Source organism: Leptonotus elevatus, chromosome 4 (genome assembly GCF_054856555.1).
Source record: "Leptonotus elevatus isolate MCC_2025b chromosome 4, RoL_Lele_1.0, whole genome shotgun sequence".
NCBI classification, from domain to species: Eukaryota; Metazoa; Chordata; class Actinopteri; order Syngnathiformes; family Syngnathidae; genus Leptonotus; species Leptonotus elevatus.
In genome coordinates this window covers 24,493,179-24,519,469 of record NC_141242.1, presented here as the reverse complement: position 1 = coordinate 24,519,469, position 26,291 = coordinate 24,493,179, and the positions used below count along the sequence as shown (strand labels likewise).

At 38.2% G+C, this 26,291-nt stretch overlaps 1 protein-coding gene and 1 pseudogene across 4 annotated transcripts in view; one reads left to right on the top strand and one right to left on the bottom strand.

Annotated features, from left to right (window-relative positions):
• The first annotated feature begins 1,968 nt into the window (after nt 1–1,968).
• agbl1 (AGBL carboxypeptidase 1) overlaps nt 1,969–26,291 on the top strand; it is a 45,465-nt gene continuing 21,142 nt past the window's right edge. Inside the window, exons 1-18 of one of the 4 annotated variants that reach the window (XM_086073713.1) lie at nt 1,969–2,027; nt 2,127–2,262; nt 2,364–2,504; nt 10,717–10,790; nt 13,376–13,439; nt 14,883–15,029; nt 15,237–15,368; nt 15,919–16,012; nt 16,563–16,600; nt 17,573–17,781; nt 18,968–19,133; nt 19,375–19,457; nt 20,222–20,338; nt 21,109–21,241; nt 22,483–22,573; nt 23,220–23,486; nt 24,371–24,451; nt 24,621–24,710. In XM_086073713.1, coding sequence (XP_085929839.1) covers nt 10,734–10,790; nt 13,376–13,439; nt 14,883–15,029; nt 15,237–15,368; nt 15,919–16,012; nt 16,563–16,600; nt 17,573–17,781; nt 18,968–19,133; nt 19,375–19,457; nt 20,222–20,338; nt 21,109–21,241; nt 22,483–22,573; nt 23,220–23,486; nt 24,371–24,451; nt 24,621–24,710 — 1,769 coding nt within the window. In that variant the 5' untranslated portion in view covers nt 1,969–2,027; nt 2,127–2,262; nt 2,364–2,504; nt 10,717–10,733. Of the gene's footprint in view, nt 2,028–2,126; nt 2,263–2,363; nt 2,505–10,560; nt 10,791–13,375; nt 13,440–14,882; nt 15,030–15,236; nt 15,369–15,918; nt 16,013–16,562; nt 16,601–17,572; nt 17,782–18,967; nt 19,134–19,374; nt 19,458–20,221; nt 20,339–21,108; nt 21,242–22,482; nt 22,574–23,219; nt 23,487–24,370; nt 24,452–24,620; nt 24,711–26,291 lie in introns of those variants that run through there. The other 3 variants (XM_086073714.1, XM_086073715.1, XM_086073716.1) reach the window with 3 other exon arrangements.
• Nucleotides 7,055–9,180, bottom strand: LOC147176335 (zinc finger BED domain-containing protein 4-like; annotated as a pseudogene).

The following is a 26,291-nucleotide window of genomic DNA, read 5'->3' as shown; positions in this document are numbered from 1 at the left end:
ATGACGTTGGTGGCCTGTCTGCCTGTTTCCTCATCCACCTGCTGCCACAGGTCATCTAAACCCCCCCCCCCCCCAAAAAAAACCAAATCAGTACATTTGCAAGCAAATGAATGCACAAATAACTGAACAACATGCCTGAAGTGGTTGTGAAGAAGGACCAAGCTGCGTGTGGCTCCGTTGACGTGCACCCTATTGCAGTCACATTTTCAGATTTCAGTCTATTGACTGACTGGAACTTTGAGATCTAAGTGAGTTAGATTTGGGGTCTAGAAGTGTTGATGTGGTCAACTCAATAACTTTGGATTGGAATCAGTATGACCTGTGAAGGTGTATTGCTGCCTGTGTGTGTAAATTGGAAGCGTTACGCTCTAATGCATGAGACGGCATTTTCATCATGGGCATGACCTTTGATCCTGAAACTCTTTTCTCCACATTAGCTTATTGGAAAGGGAAAAGCACAAGTGTTTCCCTTATGACGGTTAACTCATCAGCGGTAGTTAGAGGTACTGTATGTCTGTTTTTAGTGAGGCAATAGATACCTACATGGGTTCCTTGTCACCGTTGAACCTTGCCAGCAGTTGATATGTGTTGTTCCAACGTGTTGCTACCACATTGAAAACGTTCAACTTTGTTTTGGTCGTCCCATCTGTTGCTTCAATTGAGCAAGCTTCTCTTTTGCTGAGGTGTAATCTTAAGTATGTTAAAAATCGTCTAGATTTGTGTCTGATTATTCTATAAGTGTAGGGCTATGATAAAATGATTTCCCCCTTACTAATTTAGAGTGTGTGCAATTCAGATTAAATGCCAAATGTAGTTTTTTTTTTTTTTTTTGTAAATGAAGTCAGGTTTTATGCTGCGATCACAACCTAAACGTCACTGTTTTAGTTTTGGTGCCAGTCATTCATTATACACCTTTCTTCTTGAGCCAAATATCCAGCAATGCAACTTTGAAAAGTGTTGCATTCCCAACACAGATGTACATGCCTGTATATTTTTATTAATTTAGACAGCTAAGAGCCAAGCCTTCGCGTTCTCAGATGTCCACGTAAATTCACTTATTTCTTTTACAGTCTGAAAATGTCATCAAGTGGAACCAAAAGCAAGTCAATGTATTTAGATTAAATATTAAATGAACTAAATATATCAATATCTTATCTAGACTTTTTTTTTATATATATATATATATACAAACATAAGATTTGTATATATAAAAAAACAACAGATTTGAAATCTGCCTTGTTGGCAAAACATGTGATGGCTCAAGGACCTGAAGCAGTTCCCCTTCATTCTGAACAATGCAGTCCTTGACAAATAATTCAGAATTGCTTGGTAATATTTCATCATATTTTTTTTTTGCAACCATTATTATTAAAGGAAACATGAGGAAGTTGTAGAAGTACCTGTGTTTATTCTAATTTTGTTTGTGGCCTATTTTTTAATGGTTTGTTCTGCAATGCCGTCATATGCATTACAGCCGTTATGCGTCCTCAGCGTCTTCTTTTGGACACACGCAAGTCTTGAAATGCTTTTGTGTGTACGAGATTTGTTTGAGGAACAAAGCCGGCTTTGCTTCCGTCTGGACGGGGCCTGAATTTAGGATAACAAGGCAGACAATACGAGAGTCCAAAAGTTTAAATGACAGAACCAAATATTAAAAATACTAATAAAAAACACAAAGAAGTGAATGAAGCCACAACCATAAAAGGAAAACTAAACCAAATCTAATTAACATAAACTAGGATCTAGCAAATAAATAAATAAATGAATACAAAAAGTACTTAAGTAGGGTACCAAATACAATAAGTAAGTACTACAAGTAGTAGAACACAAAAACAGGAACATGTTACGCAGACAACGGGAGTGAGCAATGCAATATAATAATCCGATACTAATACCCTGCTGATAGCCATGGCCAGCAGGTGGGTCACATGAGGCTCCGCCCACCAGCATTCAAGAAAGACAGAGAACAGGAACATGACAGCTACATTGTGTGTGCACTCGTGTTGTGTGCAACCACATTATCTCAGGTGTTTATTTTTACTTAGCCTTTGTATTTTTTTTTAACCGTCCTGTTCAAATGTAAGATACTGAATAATAGATCTGTATACCTTTTCATGCTGGAACAGTTTTGCAGTACGGCTTGGGACATAACTCCATGGGGATTACAAAAAGAAATCACAGCAGAACTGTGGCAGGCATAGCCAATCAATTTTGGATCTGAGCTAAATCACCTTGGCTGAATGTCTTTCAGTAGGCGTTATGGTATTGTTTTTGTGTGTTTTTTCTAACAGTGTTTCATATTTTTCTAACTGTCAAAGAATTGCTAAACGATTACACAGTTTTTCTTGTGTGTGTTGAGATAGATCGCTCTGCGATCTGCTGGTGATGTCTTGGGAGGAAGTGGGGAATTGCGCATCTCTTGCGTCTGCACTTCATTCAATACGGACGGGTGAAGACAACCGCTGCGTGCTCTTATTCTTTCCCGTTTCTACCCCCTTTTTAAGGTATTCACCACAGAACACTATTAATACAACTAGAATATGTGAAATCTAGTCTCTATGGTTCGTTTGGTTATGTAAATATAAAGACTGTAATTACGTTTTTATTAAGGTTGTTTCAGAAATGGTAACGGCTAACTCGAGTGGGTTTTAGCTAGCGGTAGGCGACCTCGTGGTTGCGTCTTTGGGTACAATTGGTGCTGCGTCATCTTTAGAACTCACGAGTTTAGAATGTGAAAGCGTTGTCAGCAAGTACCAGGTAATGTTAGAGGTACATGTCATTATTTAGATTCATTTATTAATGTACAGGAATTGAGATTGAAATATTAATTATATTTTATAGGGTAAAGTAGTTATTGCTATTTTGATCTCGGGATTGTGAATATTGCACTGAAAGTGGACTGTATGTTGTATTGATGTCAATGTGATGTCATGTCGATTCAATACAGACAAGTGAAGACAACTGCTGCGTGCTCTTATTCTTTCCCGTTTCGATCTCCTTTTAAACGGTATTACAGAACCGTAGCGATACAACAAGTACTGTTACAAACGTGCCACATTCTTATTTGTGGCAGATCACGAGCTCCACAGATGTGTGGTGGTACAGACATTTATTCATACATATTTCAACAACAAGCATCAAACCCTCCGAAACGTTGTAGAAATCAATGCATTCATATGACTATTTTTACCTTTCGACCATTATTAGATTTTTTTATTTTGTTGTTGGACGGCAAAGCTGCTGGGGAGGACAAAAATGATCAAGGGCGGGGCAGCCTCCAAAATCTTGTCAGAGTCTGTAACTGTACAATCCCAATCACTGTAGCTAAAGATGATGAAAAAATATTACTGCATGCATCACTTTTACTTTATACTGTGTGGTATGTATACTTTTTTTTTTTTAATTTGTAATGATTAAAAGTGAGGAAAGTTATGTAATATAGTTTTTCGATAGCTTCGACTTCAAAAATCAATTCATCACTTAATGCTTATGGTCTTACTGAAAGGTTGGTCGAATTCATTCTTTCTATCTTTTTAGAATTACAAGATAGTAAGACAATAAAATAACTGTCTGAGCTCTTACATTCACGTAACTCTCCATCTGTATTTGAGTCCTAATGGCTTTGTCTTCATTGTACGTTTGTAATGAGATGGTCAGTATGTCTTTGTAGTAGGGAGCCCTTATGGAAAAGGCTATTTTAACCATGTATGCCGTGACATGTGTAGAGACTATCAATACAAGCTCATATTACATACACAGCTGATGGATAACTTTAGGAGCTGTTCTACGTCCTATTTGGAGTCAGACAAACTTTCAGCCCAAGCTTTCAAGGATTTTGAAGAGCTGACATTTTTAATGAACTTTTTTCCTTGGTGTAGTATTTCTTGACAAATGAGAACAGTCGCTTTCTTCCTACCTGACTATAGCCAAGCTCCACAGATGTGTTGGGGACACAGACATTTTATTCATACATATTTTAACAACAAGCATTAAATCCTCTGAAACATTGTAGATATCAATGCATTCATATTGCTATTATACTGCACAACTTTGGAAATCTGTAGCAGAAAAATGACGCTTGCAAATCTCACAGTGAGACAGACGAATTATATACCATCAGATATCAACCAGTCCTTTTTTTTTTTTATCACATAATTTGGCTGCCTCGTGTTACTCCCAAAAATGAAGGCTCAAATTTTTTACTGTACTAAAATTGTTCCTTCAGAAGTAGAATAGTGTTCTTTTAAAAATTACATACAGGGTATGTAACGTTAGACCAACAAAAATAGTACAAAGGGAGGAAAGTTCATCCACACGGACAAATTTGTTGGTACCCCTGTGTTAATGGAAACAAAAAGCTAATAATAATAATAATGATGATGATGATGATAATAATAATAATATAAAAAAGAAGAAGAAGAAATAGACAAATGATGGTAGTCCCAGGAAAGATCGAAATGACTATAGGGACATGTTCAACCAAGGTGAGTCCTCTAATTAAGCATCACTTATATCTTCAAACTTGTCGGCCTTCAATCTGCCTATTTAAAAGGTGATAATTGTCACTGTGCTCTTTGGTGACACAGTGTGTAAACACACTTAACATGGACATATTTTATTGTTTTACTCACCTGATTCTGACTTCAGTGGATCAGGGTAAAAGACTGGACACGGCATTACAGTTATACAGGGAGTCCTTAAGTTACGGCAGAGTTCCGTTCCTACCCTGGCGATGTAACCCGAATTTTGACTTAAGTCTGATTTCCCTGTTATAGTCTCTATTTACATCAAAATACTTGGTACAGTAATTTTAATAAACATATTTACTTGCCCTGGAAGAGCCTGAACCAATATTTTGTATTTCTATGACTTTTCTAAAACTACATAGCGACCGTAAGTAAATATGCATCATAAGAGGGAACTACTCCATATTGCTCGCTCGAGACACCCGAAATAAACTCCCCAGCTCATTAACCCCCACGCCCACATGCACACACAAGTTGTACACAATGTTTTTCACTACCTAACAATAACTAAACTTCTTTACTTAGCTTTGTACAATGCTTCCTGGCTCTGTTCAAAGCTGACCCACATGCCATTTGATCTAATCCAGCTGAATAGGATCCAATTCAAGTGATGAAGTAGAAGTATTTTCAGTCAGGACTGAGTTACACCAAAATCTATTTCAAGCAAGAGCAACTGTATCTAGCTGGCAATGACCTCTATAAATGAGGGGAAACAAGGAGAACATTGAAACTGAATGTGTGAAAATCAATTTCAGTATCAATTTAAATGTAAAAAAAGAAAATAAAAAAAAGACAATCATTTTGGCCTGCACGACTGATTGGTTCCTAATTGCTTGTTGAAGCATATTTTGTGCAATGTGAACCAACATATTTAATACAGACCAGCGACATAAATAGGACGACACCCACCTCACTTGATCTTCTCTTTTGTCGATGATATTGCATTGACATCTTGCAGACGAACTATTAAGTCTCACTCCAAGGCTGTGCCAGCACTCTCTCGCCTACTTTGCCATCTCCTGTCTAGAGGAGCAGTCACTCACGCTGGTGTGACGGAGGAGTTCAAAGCGGAGGTGGGACTGCAACACGGATCAGCTCTAAGCCCCTTCCTCTTTGCAAAAGTGATGGATAGGCTGACAGATGAGATTCGATTGCAATCCTGATGGAGCATGCTCGCCGATGATGGGAAAGAGAGCAGGCAGAGGAACATTAGCAAGTTGGAGGCATGCGCTGGAAACGAGAGGAATGACAGAATATGTGTGCATGAATGAGAGGGATGAAAAGGGAAGAATCAAGCTAATGGGAGAAGAGATACTTTAAAACCTTAGGGTTAACAGTCAGGGATGAAGAAATGTATTCAAACAGAGTAGTTTGGAAAAGGTTAAGGAAAGTTTGCGGTGTTATGTGAGAGAGGAGTCTCTGCAAAGCAAAGATGAAAAGGAGGTTTATAAGTGAGGCCAGTCATGTACAACTTAGAGACAGTGGCACTAAAGAGAAAACAGGAAGCAGATCTGGAGGTGGCGGGAATTAAGATGGTGAGGTTCTCTTTTGGATTAGAAATGAGCTCATCAGAGGTAGACCCAAGATTTGATGTTTTATAGAGAACGTCATAAAGACCAGGCTTACACGGTTTGGACACATCCAAAGCAGAGATAGTGAATTAGAATACAGCAGAGAGTAAGAGGAAGTACATGTATTGGGGGAAGACAAGTGGGCAAATGGTGTTAGAAAGGAGGATGCAGAAGATACGCTTGGATGGATAAAGAATCTGACTCACTCTAAAAAAAAAAAGAAATTCTGCGAAAAACGTTTGAGACCACATAACACCTCAATTAAACTGCAGTCATTTGGGGACACTGTTAGATAGAAAATGATTTAACCCGGCAACGTTTTGATGGAGGGTCATTCCATCTTTTTTATTATTATTATTATTATTTTTTTCGCCAGGAAAAAACAAAAAATACACCCAATAGCTATAAAACCACACAACGCGAATGAGCAAAACAAAAATACAAAACGAGCTATACAAAGCGGACAAACTAAAGGCGACGTGTAAAACAAACACTCAAGCGTAAAGCTGAGGCAAACAGAAAACTACGGAGCAGAAACAACTCAACACGTAGAGAACAATCACTCAGGCAAAAAGCAGAAGAGACAAAACATAAAACTACGGATCAAAAAAAGGACTCACGTAATGGCTGGAAACAAGGAACACAACTAAAAACATGAATTTGGAAACACAAAGTCAGGATTAAGTAGTGATGGTAAACTGAAGCATCATGAAGCAATGAGGCCTTCCATCCAACTGGTTCGCTCCTGGGCCGAAGCATCATGAGGCTTCATTTGTTCTATTGCGCCTTCATGTGGAAAATAAATGTCATGACAGACAGTGATTAAAATGATACCATGGATTTGATGGGGTCAAAAGGGCAGGGAGTTGTGATGTGAATGAATGTGCGTGTGGTAATTGAAAGAATGATTGCTTTATTTTAGACATTGACATATAAACAAGGAACAAGACACACCTTTCATTCATTTTTATTGAGGAAAACTAGCATTTCCAAAGTTTTTGGATTTAAACGGTTTATTATTTTAGATAGGATTTCTCCTGCTTTTGAAAATAATCTTTCGCAAGGGACGGATGAGGCCGGGGTACAGAGAAAGCTTATTGCTAGTTTGTAGAGGTTTGGGTAGACATGTTTGTGCAGCTCCCAGTAGTCCAGGGGGTTTGACATCCTGCTTATGTTGGGTTCCCCCAGGTAAGTGTGGACCTCCACAGTCGCATCTGCGGTCTCACTCTGGGTCCTCCTCTGCATGACTGTGTGGTCCAATCGCCACCACAGTTTGTCACCTAAGACACAACAAACAGACTAACAGCCAACAGGCAGTTCTGGCTGCCCATCGTAGAGATGGGAGCAAAAGAATGCCTTATCCCACAATAATGCACTGCCGCTCATTTCCTATTGCTTAATTAACACCATTAGAATGTATCGAATATTACCTTGCGCCACAGGCTGGGAAGCTTCTGATGTGTCCGGTTGTGTTGATGAAGATGATGGGTTGGAGGAGGAGGAGGAGGAGGAAGATGCCCTGTGCCGATCACTGTCGCACATTCAGCTGTGAGCCTCCTCTCAGCCTCTTGTGCTTTATTGGGGCTAAAGAGTGTTCTCTTGGTACCCAAGTTCTTCAGAACAAAGTTTACACTTCACCTTTTGAAATATCAGCAAGAAGAAGAAAGACATTAAAACGTGACTGTGTTGTCACAATAATTTACAATATATATTCACACTGGTTATTATAATTTGTACCTTTTTAGGATAGATCTGCTCAAAATGATCTCAGACAGGGGATGTTCTCTTCTTTTTCGTTGCGGGTGCGTCCATTGCAAAACGAATCCGATTGAATTGAGGTTTGAAGATGCGAGTTGGGTGTGTCAGTGTCACCTGTGAGCTCATTGTCGTCTCGGTGCGCCATTTTATTTCGAATCACCCGCGAAACTATGTGTTGGCGATGACGTAGGAAGCCCGTCTGGCGAGGCTTCGGGCGTAGCAACGCGCGTTCCGAGGCTTCGGGCGTGGCCACAAGCGTAATCAACACATGCCTCGATACGCGCTTTGCAGATTTGGTTCCGGTTTACTCGGCACACGCATCGGCGCCTCGGCACAGTAGGGCACATCACTAGGATTAAGCACTTGGACGTGGACGCAGCAAGGTCAATACTCCGACAGGGAGTGCCGGCTGTTCCAGTCCTTATGAAGCGTTGATCGTGAAGGTGGAACAGGTGCGGCGCAGGAGGACACGCCCCTCTACTTAATCACACACACCGCACTGAGAGCCCAGTCATGACAAATATGTCTTTCATTAATTTCTTTTTTTATGCAAATATTAAATTGTTAAATCTTTCAAGGAAGGGTCCCCATCACTAGTTATACAACAATTTTCACATTATTTCACTTCTCTTTCAGCATTTCTTTTATGGCCAAATATAGGTCCTCTCCTCTCATATGTCTTTTCAAAGCTGTCAAAAATGTCCTCTATAAATGTTTTATTTTCCTCATGACAGAATCGGACATACACCAAAAGCTGAGGATTGTCACATACATAATCAATGTATATGACTGATGCGTATAGTAAGAATCGATGGGGATGGGTTACTAATAAACCACGGCTTCTACCCGTCAGCCCTTCTTGCAAATGGTATGATGTGATCGATGTAACCTGTAATAATGTGTCCGAAAGGAAAAAATGAATAAAACAAATAAAACAAAACATTAGTTGATTGATTCATCTACAGCCAACGCAATGCACCGGGTACTTTGGATGGCGCTGTCCATTTGGGGATGCACATCCTCCGAGAGCAGCTCTGCTCATTATTGTTGCTGCCAAACATTTTTCTGGAGTCAGCAAAACTATTTTTGTGTTGCGCCCAAAATCCAAATCCAAAATCATGCGTTGTGAGCACTCATAGGCAGACACACGGGGCTCGTAGCCCACAATGCCTGTAAATTTAAAGCATATACACCTCAGTCCATTCACTTTTCAGTGTCTTTTTTTTGTTGCTTTTCACAACGGCATACTTCATCACATTTGTCGTGAGAAAGTGTTTACCCCGAAAAACAAAAGTTTGCGATCTTACAGGACCCAACTCAGGCATAGCTGTTCTCGCGTGCACCTATTCAAAAATCGGTCAAACTGAATATATTTTCCCCCCAGTAAATATTCTTAGAGGTTCGGATGAAAGGGTATCGGAGGCCGGAGCTGGACCGCGGTCCGCCAGTTGGGCACCCCTGCTATAGCCAATATAGCAGAGGAAAGAGTTTGGACACCACTGGTTTAGACAGAAAATGTTATTTACACCACCAAGGAAGAATACAGGACTATAGTGGTGGCTGCTGGGGATTCTTCTATTGCGCAGGTCGAGGTTGGAGGCACCATAATCGGGGCGACATTGGATGATCGAGCTGGGACAGATAGCAAGCAACTACCATCAGCACCATTAGCATGAGAGGAAAACACTGCTGAACCACAGAGAGTCTCAGGCAGTAAAAAAACACGAGTCCTATCATCACCTCTTGCATTGTGCCAGCTGTAAGAAGTGTTTATTACTGGAAAAGTGTTAAATTATATGTTTATAATCATATTATAGTCAGGAAAATAAAAATTGCAATCTGAATAGTGTGTAATAATGTCAATAACCAATGCAAGTACAGTGACTAGTACACTTATTTTAGTAGCAGTGTATGTGGGCAAAGTGTCGGGGAAACTCCACTAGTGATCAAATGGTCACTTAAAGGTTTAATTTGTTCAAGGACGTCGTAATGACCAAAGAAGCGCACCAAATCTTTAAAGCCACCGTGTCCTGAAGAAAAGCGTCTGGGGCTTCGAAGTGACCACAGCCCTCAATGTGTTTGTGTGTACATGTGTGTGTACAGTATGTGTGTGTGTGTTACCAGTGCCAAACATAAGTACTTAGCCATTAATCCTCCGTGAATGAATCCTACCACTGAATATAGTTTGCTCTGCAGCTGCCCAGCTGGTCTTGTCAAAGCCTTTTTTTAGTGGCAGACCTCTCAACACCACAGCACAAATGTTTTCTAGAGCTCTTTATCCTGGAGGGATAGAATTACATATGCACAAGCATGTGTGAGGACCTGGACACACGAAGCACATTCAACCAACATGATCATGAGTCTAGCCATCTAGCTAGGAAAAAAAAAATAGTTTTTTCATTCTCAGTACTGTAAATAGATGAAATTCATTTACAGGATGGCAATGCTTCTAAACGGTCATAAACAAATGGAGCCTCCCTGATTATTCCCAATCAAGTTGGAGGAAGTGGTCTGTGCATCTCTCTCTCTCTCTCTCTCTCTCTCTCTCTCTCTCTCTCTCTCTCTCTCTCTCTCTCTCTCTCTCTCTCTCTCTCTCTCTCTCTCTCTCTCTCTCTCTCTCTCTCTCTCTCTCTCTCTCTCTCTCTCTCTCTCTCTCAAAAACCAGGGAGTCAAATGCTTTATGTTTGTCAGTTGTGTGTGGCAGTGGGGACACACATTTGAGTTCCACTACATCTCCGTTTCTGTGCTTTGGAATCCCCACATTTCTTCATGCTATCGGTATATCAGACTTTTGTTTTGTTTGTAAATTTCTTACACTTACCTGTTCCCATTTTTGTCTGGCTTTTTGACAACCGGTACAGGGCAGGGTCAATCAAGAATGTCAGTCTCACAAAGCTCCTCCAGTGGCTTTGAAGCCATTTTTTCGACACTACAGGTAGGGATCCACGGGGCAACTGTGCATTATACTGTATGATACTGTTGAGCTTCATGGAAGGTGTCATCAAGTAGAGGATGAGATTTTTAAATGTAACATTTAAACTTTGTATACCTAGTGTCGTTGTTTACATTGAAGGCAGCACAGTGGCCGACTGGTTAGCACATCCGTCTCACAGTTCAAGTTTGCACTCCAGGTTTCCAGTGTAGAGGTTGAATGTTCTCGCTGTGGCTGCACGGCTTTACTCTGGGTACTCTAGTTTCTTCCACATTTCAAAAACATGCATGGTAGGTTAATTGAAGACTTTAAATTTTCAATGGGTGTGAATGTGAGTGTGAATTGTTTATCTATTTGTGCACTGCTTATTCCCTGACAACCAGTTCAGGGTGTACCTGCCTTTTGCCCACTGTTATCTGGGAAAGGCTCCAACACACTCATGACCCATGTGAGATTAAATGGTACAGAGAATGGATGGATAATTGGAAGGATGTGTGGTACTGTTGATTTTTACAACATCTTCTCTTTTAGCCAATTTGAGAGATCCCCTGAGACTAAAAGATTGTGAGCATGTCAGTTGTCATGCTTTCCATCATGTTATCTTCAATGAAAATAAAAATGAAGATCATTAGCATGAGAAAGGGAGACGTGTTACTTTTGTCTTACCTTTTGAACATATAAACTCTTTTTCTCCCTTCCCATTCTTGTTTTTCTTTTTTTACTTCAATTTATATTTTAAACTTTTAATGTGTTTTGTGTTTTTTTATGATTATATGTTCAATAAAACCAAATCAAAACAAACTTTCACAACTGTCAAGGAAAGCATTTGTCAAAAAGGACTTTCAGGCTAGTGTCCAAGGTCCCAGTTTACATACAATTATTACATTTTCATGGAAAAATGACTTTCCGCACTACAGTGTTCCCTCGCTATAACGTGGTTCACTTTTCGCAGCCTCGCCGTTTCGCTGATTTTTTTGTGCAATTTTACATTCATTTTTTTATAGCAATGTACGTATTTGATCAAATTTATGAATTTTTGAACATTGAGAATGTTTAATCAAGAGATAAATGTGAGAAGATGTAAATGCCTCAATGTGAAAAGTGTATAAAATGTGTGGTGAGGGGGTTTAGAGCCTTAAAACATTTATAATAAATGTAAAACATAAAGCTAGCTACTTCGTGGATTTCATTTATTGCGGCTATTTTGCGGCGAAAAATGAGGGAACACTGTACTTTCAGTATATGAACGGCCTTTGCATGGACGAGCGGATGGATCCCTGCAATATGTAACCATCATTGGCAACATGCATAACGCATTGCCGTAAACTGAAAAATAGCTGTATCCCTCTGTGGTGGAAGGTTGCATATGTCATCCAATCATAGATGGTTGATGTGGTAGCCTAACAGAAGTCCGGAAATAATTTTGTTTTTGCCAGAAAATATTAACTAGAGCAAGGGTCATCATTGTGGTGCCCGTGGGCACAAGGTAGCCCCGAGGACAACATGAGTAGCCTGTAGGTCCGTTCTAAAAATAGCTTACAAGTGATGGGACATAGTGATTTTCTAGGAATGTTTAAGAAGTGATCTTTTGAAAATGCAAACTCTGGCTGAGAGTTATAGAAATTGTGTGTGGTAATTTAACTAGTGCTGTCAATGTTAAAGCATTAACTCATTAATTCATCAGAAAAAAATATTGCATTAATCATGAGTTAACACGGATTAATCACACTAACTATTAATTATGACCATAGTTTATCCTTTAGCGTGACAACGGATTGCTACGCTTAAGGCAGCACAGGTTGTTTGAGCAAATAACATAATTACATGCATTCAAGTAAAGCATTTAATAAATGTTTACGTATGATATTTAAAACATTTGTTCATGTCAAAATATTGGGATAATTTTTCCCCCAATTTAAATTATGCAAGTAATTCATTGATTACAAAAAGAGGAAGATGAGCGTGTGCAGTGGATAAAAAAATGTTGAAGACGTCCTCATAACATTAAATGTCAAAAGAATTAACACATAAACTGTGCTCTTCAAATTTGGCGGGGAAAAATATTGATAAAAAAGCCTTTTTAATTAAGTGAATAATGGTGATTAATAAAAATTCTAAGATGTGATTAATCTGGTTAAATTTTTTTATTGTTTGACAGCTCTAAATTTAATCAACTACCATAATCTTTACAATCATTTTATATGAAATAAGAGGTGTAGGTTTATCACCTTTATCACGGGATGTGGTGAGAATGGCAACCCTGGGGTGTCCCTAATAACCGATCGGAGAAGAAAAGAGCCTGTCTCGTGTGTGAGCTTGTTTTTAGGCCAAACTGAAGCATATTACCATGACGTACGGTCATTGTATTGTGCCAGTCAGCTTGTGATGTCAAGCCAAGTTGTGTCTGGTTTGCGCATGCTCTGCTTTGGTGCTGTTGCTCAAGTTCTTTATCAAATTCTAACAGAGACTTACCCAACTCTGTACAGTTTGTCTCTCATGCAAATTTTTGTCAACATAATCAGCCTATCTGTAGTCATCTTATACAGCATGTTTTGTGACCAGAATTGTGCTTTTCTTTATTTTTCCAGAATGCTGGGGATGCTGAGAGTACCTTAAATGCTCTCAATATCCTGGATGAACTTCTGGCTGCAGGTTAGCATGGACATCAATAGAATGAATTAAAAGATTTGCACTGTGTCCTTTAACCAATTGTGGTACTTTTCCTGGTCATGTGAAACTTTTGTCCAAATGAGGTTGGTCTCATATTTTTTATACTTTATTAATTATTGCCCAACCATGTAAGCGTTAAATGGCTTGCACTCTTTGATTGCAACTTTAATGGCTCAACAAACACGAATTCTGCCGAATGCCAGCTCCAAGTAACCCTGATCTGGACGCTAATATTGCTCATTTTTCACCTCAGTTAAACCCCTCACCTTTCATTAAAACTTGAACTTGTCGAGTTCAATTATTCGTTGAATTCTTGAGGTCAAATCCTCCGAAAATAGAAAATATAGAGAACATATATACATCCTGGTTTCAGATAAAAAAAAATACTTATTGTACTTTTTGTCATGGTTTTAATGCTGGCCGTGTTTTGGTCACGCTTGAGCAGAAACGAGAATTCACTTGCAAATAGGAAGAGACCTTTCTATTCGAGATATCAAGGTAAAGATAAGGGAATTAAACTGACACATAGACTGCATTCACGCTTGTCATTTCACCAAACAAAACAAACCAATTACACTTTAAAAAGTAGTCTTGGTCTAACTCTGCTGTGATTCATTTAACATAAGTGCAAATGTGAAGCAACATTAAAATCACAGCAGAAAGCATAGCAAAGTCACACATTTAACATTGAACCTCAGCATATTAGCCTTTAAAGAGCAAATTTGTAGACATCATGTCGGATACTTTTCTGCCGAGGTTTAGATATACAGCAAAGGGGAAAACTATCCCACTAGTGAAAATAGCATAATCAACCTTGGATTGCTATACAAGCATTTATAAAATTTGCAAATTGTCCTCACAATATGGGGAACAGTTATTGTGTTTTACATACAGTATTATTTAATTTTTAGTCTTGAGCCTAAGTAACATTTGGGTGTAAATGATTTTTTCTAACCTTTTTTCAAGTTGAGTTTTTAGTGTTTGAGGAAATGTGATCTTATTTATTCACATTTGACTATTAACCTGAAGTGTGTCTTTAGTGGGTTGAAGGTTTGGATTCCCACATTTTGTTCGGAATGTAGATCAATGAAGATAAATGAATAGAATTGAGATCTAGTATTGGTGGCATGTTGGTGTACTGTTAGCATATCTGAATATAGCATATCTTCAAATCGTGGCCTTTGCAAGTTCTTCCTGTGATTGTCTGGGTTCCCATTTTAAATAACCTATAACTTGCTTAGAAGTCAGAAGTATATGCAGCAGCATAAGCCAGGTAGAAAAAAGGTGACTTGTAGTGTGCAAGGTACAAATAGGCACAAATAGTATGGATAGTATTGCAAGTAAGGTTTATTGTTTTGATTTTTATCTAGTCATTTCCTGCAAGTAAAGCAGTAGTGCCCAATTAACACTCACCCTTTGTTTCAGGTACTGATCGTCGTATTGAATACATGATCAGTAAAGGTGGAAGCGAAGCCTTGCTGAATGCACTGGTCAAAAATGGCAGCAGATCGAGTCCCGACTACACAATTTTGTTGCCCATACTATATCTGGTGGCCAAAGTTGGACACAAAGGTAACAACATTCAGAAGAAAAAGGGAAAACTTTAACCCCCAAAAAAAGGATTTCTAGCATAGCATATCTTTTACATAAAAAAAATCTCCCCGTAGAAAACATTGACTAAAACGGTGAATTATACTTGCTGCTAATTGGAAGTAATATAAGAGGTATATTTGATATTGCAAACTAACTTTGACATGACATAATGTGTGCTTTGTTGAGACCGTGACATAGGTAGAAAGGCTGAGGAGGCTGGAGCTGTTCTGCTGACTCTAAACCTTCTCAAAAACAACATTCAACACGCCATGAGGGCTGAAGCATACCTCGTTGTCATCCAATTTTTTGCTGCATCAGGTAAAGTGGGTTCTCAGAACTTTTACGAAGAATATTTTATTTGAAATACGCTTAAACACTTAAAGATGTTAACATTTGTATTTTTTTGTATTCTGAACAGTACACTAATTAGCTACTGGGATAACAAGGGTTTCTATTACTGATTCACTTCTTAATGGACACTTTGCAAATAATAGTGTGGCGTTCAGATCTATTTGTTGCGGATAGTGTGGTTCACCTTTTTTCGGTTTGGCGGAATATAGTACAGCCTTCTATTCATAGGCTCACATAAACAGTCATGTATGAGCCTTAAAGTGGATGGATTTTTTTTTTTTCTGAGGGGAGTATGAATGGTCATGGCTGGGCATTGTTACGTTCCAGTGTGCAAGTTGTTATCCGAATTCAACAGTGTTTTAAGCGGTGGCTAGCGAGTATTCATCACGAGATGTTAACTGTCACAACACACAACAAAATTACTTCTTATTTGCAGCGCTACAAGGATCATGAGACATATGTTTGTGTGTCAGTGCCTTTTTTTTCTTCCTAATTTGTATGTTTTATTGTGTCACAGTTTCCACATCAAAACTTATTGGGTCAAACCACGGTCTGGATACCATCTACCACCTTATCCCTCATTATACCACCAAGAATCTGCAAACAATTAAGTATGTACTGAATAAACACATGCATGCATTCTGTACTAACTAGATTTAAGTGATACACTTAATTATGTATTTATATAAAAATGGAGACACTCTGAACTTCTTTGGGCTTTGCTTCTTGAATCGTCCACTGGGAATCTGGTGTCATGTTAAATTGATAATAGAAAATCAATGCAGTCATTCTGGTGTGAAATTCCATAACAAATCCATTTAGTCACATGCTGCTCATTTCTATTTGTCCAAGCGTGACAAATTACTTTAATAGCCCCAAATCTTGTATTTCTACTCTGTTTAAAGTGTTTAAGTACCCTGAAAGCATTATTATTACAATTACATTTTGTTATATGAATTCATTCTGCAAACTGCAACCATATTACGCCTCCAAATTAACTACACGAAAAAGAAATCAAGGACCACAACAAAAAACACATTGTTTGCTTTATGATACTCAATTTACAGCATAGAGGATTTTAATTTGTATAGTAAGAAACCATTTAATAATAATGTATGTTTAAGGGTGTGAGAGTGGGACTTAATTATTTCTGTTTTGCAGGGCATCCATTAATGCATTTGCTGCTCTGCTTTCCTCAAGTAAGTTTGACCATCCATTTAGCGGCTGGCTGACACTGAGACTTAACATGATTGACATATACATATGGTCATTGTCGCCACAGCAATCAGCTTTAATCACTTAGTTGCGTCTTGGTGTATTAAAACAAACATGTCTGCACTGCATGGCATGGTTAAATAATACAGGATGTGTAAATGGTCTTATTTGGCGCCCAGTTTCAGTGACTCAAGGTATCATAGTATTAGCTGAGATCACATTCGTGATCCATCTAAATTGCAGAAAATGACATCCATCCATTTTCCTCACAAGACATTTTATATAAAAACAATTGGTTTAAGGGACGATCCGGCCGGGATGGCCCATTTTTCACTTTAAAACTCTCCTTATGTATTATTTTCCCCATCAGGAATATGATAATTGCTTGCATTTTTAATTTTATGAATTTGTTTAGGAAAAATGTACTTGCCATGATGGCAGAACAGGATGCATGGAGTCAGCCTCAAGTCTCGCCTCAAGCTGTAGACTAGGCTGGAATCAGCCTCAGGCTGCAAGCAGAGTGGGTGGTGGAGAAGGCCAGCAAAAGCAGATCTGAGCTGTATATTTTGGTAGCCTTGCTACCATACTGCTGCAGATTTAGACTAAAAGCTAGCCACACTGCACCAAAGATTGCGTAGGCCGAAGGAGTCTATACCTCGCCTATTGAGTAGCCAGTGTAGCATCCAAAACACTGAAAAAATATGACCAAATCCACAGACCTTGATTTGAGTAGAATCAGACAACAGTAAATCAGCATGGAAAACAACTGTTTATAAAAAAAACAAAAAATAATAAAAAACACTCAAAAGAATCACCACACCATCTTCATCATCATTATTTTTACTGCATCAGTGGATGTCTTTCTACACAAACTTCATTTGAGGATAACATTATCAGTTAAAACATGCTAATATTTTCCGTGTTTTACCCTGTTTCTCTGTTTCTGTTTTCAACAGAGGATAACATTTGCTCAGCAGTGTCCAACGGTTATGTGTCTGGTCTCTTACTGCTCTATGAAGAATGGCACAGGAAGGACACTACGCACTCGGCCATTAGCATCCTGCAGGCACTGTTGCGTTGCTTTTATAAAATTGCACGCAGTGCTCTAGGCAGAGACACTTTAATGTCCCATGGAGGCTTACGACTTCTTTATCATACTACTCAGGTAATAATAAGTCTTGGTTTACTCATTATTCATTCATTGTTTATGTTACTGTACATGTTTGGATGTGGTTTGATTTATTGGTTGATGTGATTTCTTATAACAAAGACACTCCACAATATGAGTTATGACTAGAATAGATGAGGTTTAAGTAAAAATCTGTCTGGGATTGATGAAGTTTAACACTAAACTGAAAAGCTGTACTGCAGTATTAATAGACATGACAATTGTTAGTTGGGTCCAATTTCTAATGAGAATTGATCAAATGTTAACATGCTAACAGCTTGCATATACTATCACACTGCAAGAAAGAAAGTTATTTTATGAAAGCAATAAGGCAAATCAATCAGAATTTTGCAATCTGCCCTTAAATAAGTGTGCATCAATTAGATTATTTTAAAAATTACTCTAAATATCAAATTCTTAAAAAGTGGCAATTCTTGGAATATAAACAATAGTAGCCTTAATGTCCTAAACGAGCTGAACATTAAAAAAAAATATATATATATTTTTAAGTTGGAATTGCTTGAATCAATTGATAAATGTGGGAGGATGGTGTAATCTTGTAAAAAAAAAAAATTATATTAATTAGGGAATTATGATATGGAAAATGAGACATTTTTAAAATCTTTGGGATTTGGAATCGGAAAAATAATTCCCCGAATGAGTGGGAAATGTAGAAATAGTCTGGATCAGTTAAGAAATGTGAAAGGAATATGTACATTTGTAAAATGTTTCCATAAATTTATGACTGTTATGATATAAAATGTCAATTCTGGGGAGGAAAAAATAATGTAAAAAGTTGTTTGAAAGTTGCCCTCATTGAGCTGAACAGTTTGACGTAAAAACGGTTTTGAATCGGTTAAGATGCAAGTTTTACAAGAACAAAACATTTGGATAATAATAACAAATTTCAGTGCAGAACATAAGATGAAGAGCATTAACACAGACTTTTCAAGCACTGTGTTATTGGACTCAAATCTCACATAGAAAGTGAGTGTGTAAGTTAATCATGCATCCAATACCAGTAGCAATACAGACAACAGCTACTTTCACATCCCATTCCAGAATAAAAGAGGCAATTGATGACTAGATTTGAAAAGCGAACCAGTGAATGAGCTAATTTTCAAATGAAATGTAATGTTGGTTTGTCACATTATTAGTGTTTTGAGTATTTGTATTTTTGCAGACATGCTTGTCGAAAAAATGTCCGGAGTCGTTAGTAGAGTCCTCTGTTCAGCTGATGAGATGGTGCCTGCCTAAAACCCGTCTGCCACTGACATCAGATCAATCCGCATACCGCTTCCCCTTGCCTGGAAGACAACATGATGTTATTGATGTGGCTGCAATTGCAGGTAAAGACTCAATGGTAACAGTTGTTCCAATCTTTGAAGAATGACCTAACAGTTGAAAAATATAATTTATGTGTGGTTAATATTGATTGTTGTTGGATTTGGATGGAGATTATCTCAGCAACTATTTCTTTGCACAGCTTCTATTTTATTACTGTCCCATTTATGTCATGCATCTTGTTATGTAGTACCACCTCATTCATACTTTTCTTTTGATTTTTTTGTTTTGTTTTGTTTTTTTAAGATGAGAGCAATGGTGAGATTGGTGGTGATGATGATGATGATAAAGTGGAGGAAGATTGCCAAGAGGCTCAGAGTAAAGACTATGTACGTTTAGGGGCTTTATGATAATTTGTATTGATGTTTCCACTTATTTTACATAATAATAATAATAATAATAATAATAAACTACTGACTTTGTTACTTGAAAAAACAACAACTTTTTTTAGCAGATAAAACAAAGTCAACACTTCATTGCTTGACAGAAAAATTAAAAACATTAAAATACATTTGCTAGTCTCTTAGGGAGATGCTTTTCCTATTGGGTTATTGAACTCAGACAAACCAGGATACCTATATCCTCTGAACTGAATTACTTAATTTTGGTCATTTATTATTGTACAAAAGTTAAGTTACTTAAAATATCAAATTACTATGAGTTTTTTTAAAATAATGCAGCTTGTAAATCCTTATTTGAACTTAGCAAAGAACAACAGTGGATATTATCCACTGTGACTATTGTGCTATATTATATAATATTATAATACTAAATCCATCCATCCATTTCCTGAACCGCTTATCCTCACTAGGGTCACAGGCGTGCTAGAGCCTATCCCAGCTGTCTTCGGGCTGTAAGGCGGGTACGCCAATCACAAGCTGTAAAATATTCATATTAACAATAATAAAGACAACAACAAAAACAATACTAATAGTAATAATAGTAATAACCTATTGAAAATGTCGTTCCTCAATAAGACATATATGAATATAAATTACAAAATATAATAGAGGCACTATTTACAAATGTTTCAATAATTATGAAGAAGCACAGATGTAAAGTAATAATTGATAAAGAATGTTTCTTTTCACAGGATGATGACTTGGAGACTGACTTGAACAAACTTTGTCTTCGTCCAGCCGCAGACAGACCCAAAGAGCTCCTGCCGCAATACAGCCGTCTCTGTCCTGAACTCTCAAATGACTTCCTGGTACTGTTTCTCAGAGTGTTAATCTGGCATTGTACAGTCAAGTTCAGCACACTTATATAGAGAGAATTATCAAAAAACTGAAAAGTATATGCAGTGACTGCTGTACAAATATGTAAAAATAGATGTAACTGTCATATTAAGTATTACACATTTGCTTAATAAAGAATAGGATGAACCATAGGGATTCAACAATATCCCCTTCATTTGTTACATTAGCGTGAGTCTTAAAAGTCTTCAGTGGGTGGCCAAAACATGCCTAATTAAAATGAAACTGCACTAATAAACTATAATCACCAGAGGGTGCTGGAACTGCACAAATTAAAGACAACCTGGCCTTTTTAGCAGATGTGTTACATCCTTTACAAATTACTGTAAAAGCTAGCAGGTAAACTGTACTTAAATTGCAATTATTTTGCTACTTAATTACATCCAGTAAGCTTACTAAGGAATCATATACAAAGTGGGCATATACTGTATAATTCCATTTAGCTGTTTTCCTTTTTACTTACAGTATTGGCATTGTCTGGCTTTTCAGTCACTGTTGAACCATTTTTGGATTGAATAGACACTCAGACACCATACCAGACTGTACTACTGTTTGGTTATGACTCCACTCAAAAGCTAATCATAAAACACAGAAGCAAACATTTTGTCATTTTGACTATTACCAAGTTTCAGTAATTGCAGGAATTGTGACCAACAAAACTGAAAGTTTTCATTTTTCTTCATGTAGCCTATCAAACTAAGCACCAAACATCTGTGTCACACAGGAGGAGCTGGATTCGAGTTCACAAGAGAGTTCATCATCATCTTCATCTGATGACGAAACTGGGCATTGCAACAGTTTACCTCTACAGCCCTTCACTACTGAAGTTAGCGCACAGGAAGAGAAAAGCACACCAGGTCAAGCCAAATCTGGTTAGGTTGTTATTACATATATGGCAAACAACATCCAACCAAAAAATGGCAGATAGTTTTATAGCTACAGATACAAACAAGCTGCTATAAAGTGGGTGGGATTATACCGTCTCCTTCTCAAGCTGCCGACTGATCGAAAATACTTGTCGACAAGAGTTAGGCCCGATTGTTTTTCGCCGTACTACAACATCCTGTTTCATCTGCCGCCTTCCATTTAGTTTGTTCCAAGTTGCAACAATCCCAGTTCCCACTTTTGCGTCTCCTCAGAGGTGCCGTGAGATTGTTGTTGTTGTCTATAAAAGCTGGAGGTAGACGCTCAAACAAGGCAACAAATATGACACTGTATGGAAAAATGTGAAACAAACCCTCCATTCAAGAAAAATGTGACTTTAAAAAAATTGGAATAAAAAAAACCCTCAAAGATAATACAGTAGAGTACAGACCAGGGGTCTCATTATGGTATATTCATCCATCTATATTCTACAGTCTAACATTTCTCCTCATTAGGACACGTAATCAACCTAAAATGCATGATGTCAAGGACGGGGAGAAAATGCAAATTCCATACAGGGAAATGAGATTTTTACCCTTTAATGACTTGTTGTCTTTAATGCAGTAACCAGTTTCACAAGGAGACACTTAAGGATGAGATATACGTGGGAGACTAATTTGATTGTTGAATCACTGGTAAATGGCATGCTAAGAGATAGAAGGAGCGCTACATGCTCAGTGTATTGTTGACGTGTGGTAATGTTCATGGCTGGTGAGGAAAATAAATGCAAATATATGAGCCAAACATAGTGACATATTTGGCTTTTTCCAACAAGGCGACAAGCAGGTGGCGAAGTGATGTTTTGGGCTGCCTGAAAGTGTCAAAATGACCTCTGCTAAATGTCCACTGAAATCGTTTTGGTGTCATCACAGACAGACAATTCCAGTAGTTAGCATCTTTAAGCTCTAAAATCAAATATAAACTATTTTGTATCAACTGTGACCTAATTTAAACATTAGAACATAATTATTATTGCTGTATTTCTCTAATTTCACTTAGAATTTGCTGGGTTTTATATTGCAGGTGTCACAATGACTACTGTTTAACAAGTAACCAGTTACTCTACCATCATGCCATATTTATACAGAAAAAGAGATGTACAAAACACATTTTAATTACCTCATATTAATTATCTTAACTTGTCCATCCTGTATTTTGTTTGTCCAATATATAGCTGCTTGCCTATGGAAGGTAAAAGATTTCTATAGTCACACTGGTATCCTAAACACCAGATCTGAAGGTGGAAGCAAGGCCGGAGAGACAAGGTAAGCTGGTAGTCATTAGTATTTTTCCCTCTATGGGTTCTGACAATAAATAATCTCAAAGAATAAATAAATATCTATGAGTATGTATGATAAAATGTTTCCCTGTAATGTAAGCGGTTCAGATCATGGATGGATGAATGGGACATAAAATAACGTACATAAAGTTGGTCATTCATCCAAGTAAAGTCTTCAGATAGGCATATCAGTAACCTACTGTTTGTGCAAAATTACAATATATTTACTTTTGAGGCTTTCGAATGAGAAATTAATGAACCGTTGATCTGTACGATCTTTTCACGATGAACGGGGAATGGGCAGGGTTTTGATCCAAAAATCACAAATTTTACAAGATTCGGGGATTTCAGCGAGTCACAAGAGTCTTTATCCGTGGGCTTTGTTGACAAAAGAATGTCACAAACATGGTATCAATACACCTCAGAACTGTTTATAAATGTAAAGAAAAAATATAACAAGACTCCTTTAACAACTTCCATTGGTATGCTTTGCTTTTTGCTCACAAAGTAGTGTTATAACACAATTTTTTAAATATGGTAATTTTTTTATTACATTATATTTTTGAATTACTGTCAACTTGGGGTCGATTTGCTATTTAATTTGTCACTTTCCACTTGTTTTCTCATCCTAGGGGAGAAGCCAACTCAAATCTGACAAATGAGCAGAAGGACAAAAATGAGCAAAATGGAAAATCTTACAATTTTACCATGATAGACGATTTAATCCGCATACATGGTGGTCTTGACATCCCTTACCATGAACCCAGTATGTATCGTGCTGCAGCCATCAAAACAAAATCTGTCCCAGCATTCAGCACCCTTGCTTTCCCTGATTTTTGGGGTCAGGTCCCACCACCAGGAAATGAACCTATGGCTTTCCGCAAGCCCAACATACAGAGGTACATTGACAGAATATGAACATTGATGTTGTCGTAGTTCACTTAGATGACTTTTTGCTCTCTGTAAATGGCTCTCTTGGACTTTGGACTTTGTGAAAGACTGGCAAATGGTGTCAAACAGTGTTAGCCAAAGTAAGCTGAGATTGGCTCCCCACCTGAATGACTGGATGGATCATGGACAAAACATGCCTAATTAAAATTAAACTCCACTAATCACCAGATGCTGCTGGAACTGCACAAATAGAAAACAAACTTGCCTTTTTGTCACAATATGTCGCTATATTGCTGTTGTCGTCACATCGCTAGTGCTTATGAGTAGCAGATAGCATACATTCCATATCGGGCGTGTGAGATTCATCTGCCTTGTTGAGTTGTCTCAGAAGTACAAATTCCACCATTTTTGTGTCCCTAACACATTATTAGTTGCAGCCTCAATGGCCTTTGTTTTTCCAGAGAGTTTTGCCGTTTTACACGGCGAAAACCGAGAGGACGGATCGTGGTCCACATAAATCTGATGCGGATGAGTCTTATGTCAATTACTAGTGGTCAACAGAGCTGTTGGCTGTAGCACTACAATTCCTTCCCTTTTTCTTCTGCTTTTTTTCGTCTTGTGGCCGCCGGCCGGTGGCCCTGGCTGGCCCATTGCCCCTGGCTGGCCCATTGACCCACTGGACTGGGGAAATCACGCCCAGCCCACCCATGCTTTGCCCAGGCCTGCTGCATAATAACTGATACTAATGTGCTTAAATTACAAGTCACCAGGCAATTTATGTTATTATTATTTTATGATATTAAACAAACAAATCTTTGAGGTTGGGGCGGGGGTTGATTTTATTTCTTAATTTTCAATTTATATGCATTTCTTTCAATTCTTGTTTTGACAGGCAGAAAGTGCTCGAAGATATCCAACGTTTCTTGAATAAGGACATCATCAATAAAGTGGTCTTTGATTTGGAAGATGACTGGTAAGTTAACAATACATGGATACAAGAATTAAGTAGTTTTTATGTTTTATATATTATATATATTATATATTTTTATATAAGTGACACATTTTAAAAAGAACAATTTATTTGTTGGTAACTGCTTAGTAAAAAAACCCTGATTTCTTTCTGTGTTTTTTCTTTCTGTTAGTGTACAGTTTCCAACTGACAAACCAGACTCCTTGAGATTCTTTTCCAGTTTTGAAAGTGGTAACCTCAGAAAGGCTATCCAGGTTCGCAGGTATGCCCACATTTGTAATGAAAATGAATTTGAAAAAGCTAAAGAGAAGATCATTGCAATCTTATCAGTTCTCACAGCTGCTTCCTCACATGCTACGGCAGTTAAACGGCAAAAAGGCTCCGCTGCCCCGTTGGTTTTTCTCATGCACAACCAGAAATACAGTGACACCCCTGCAAACACGTACAGTTGGGGCCCAAATGGGCACCACTTGGGCTAGTTGGGCTTTGGCTGGGCATGGGCTTAGAGTGGGCTTTGTTGTTGGGCCCCACTTGGGCAGTACGTTGGCAGAAAATGAATGGGCAATATGTGGGCTCTGGCTGGTCTTCACTCCAAAATATTTAAATTTGATATTTTGCACAATAACAGCATGGGCGATGGAGCTTACTCCCTGGCCTATATTACTTTACAATTAAACAAGATTTTCTTTTGGGGAAAACATGCACAAAAATAAATAAATAAAAATCTATATTTCTAATTAATATGTATTATTCGGACCATTTAATGGACCATTTCATACCAGTTTGATAGTGCAAGATTAATATTCAGACCGAGACGAAAGCGCTGTACAGCATTCCGAAAAGATATAGGAAAACACCTCCCCCTCCACCTTTGATCCAATTAAGGAAGTCTGCTGCCTAGCAATATTTTGCCACCTCAACAAGGACTTCCCTTCAGGCTCCAGGCCTATTTGAGGTGGGAAATTAATAATTATGTTTGACAGTTAGGGAACACTGAGCATTTGATGTTTTTTGGCATTCAATAATAATAAAAAGATAATTAATTGTGTTACTGGTCTGTTTGTTATTAAAGCTTGTAACAAAATAACTGTGGCATGAGTATGAAAGGAGCCCTTACGGGTACGATCAGGAACACCATAATCAGCCCAGCTAGAGTGGGCCCCAGATGGGAGAAAGTCGGGTTGCCCATGTGGGTTTTAGCTAAGGTCCATATATAAGGCTCACGTTGAGCCCATCTGAGCTTGCCCACATGGGGCCGCCATGAAACCCCAGACAAAATTAACTGGGACCCAGCTGGGCAGCCCAGATGGGGCCTGTTCACCAGCCCAGCCCATGCCCATGTGGGTTTTAGTTAGGGCCCATATGAGGCCCAACATGAGCCCATCTGCACAGCAAAAATGGGTTAAAAGTAAGTTAAAATTTCAGGGTGAAATTTTTGGGAGCATATTTTAACTCCTGAAGTGCAATTTTAATTTTTTCAGAGTTAAATTGTGTCCAAAGTAAGTGTTATTTTACAGAGTTGTAGATTAGAGATGTAATTAAGCTCCACATTTGCACCGGCACTTCTCCAGAGACAAATTACCACCATTTTCCTTTTGCTCGCTTGTCACGGGAAACACTGACAAACAACAAAAGGAATTTGGGCACAGGAAGTCATTTTCACTCACAGAAGGGACTTCCCCCAAAAAAGGACTGTTAAAATTTGGATCAGTGATGGGCTGATGTCACATCAAATTTATTTATAACATCTGTTTTATCACGTGGCTGTATCACTCAGTGGTTAGGGTGTCTGACTTTGGTTACATGGTACCCTGGTCTGAATCCCCGTCATGGCAATAATTTT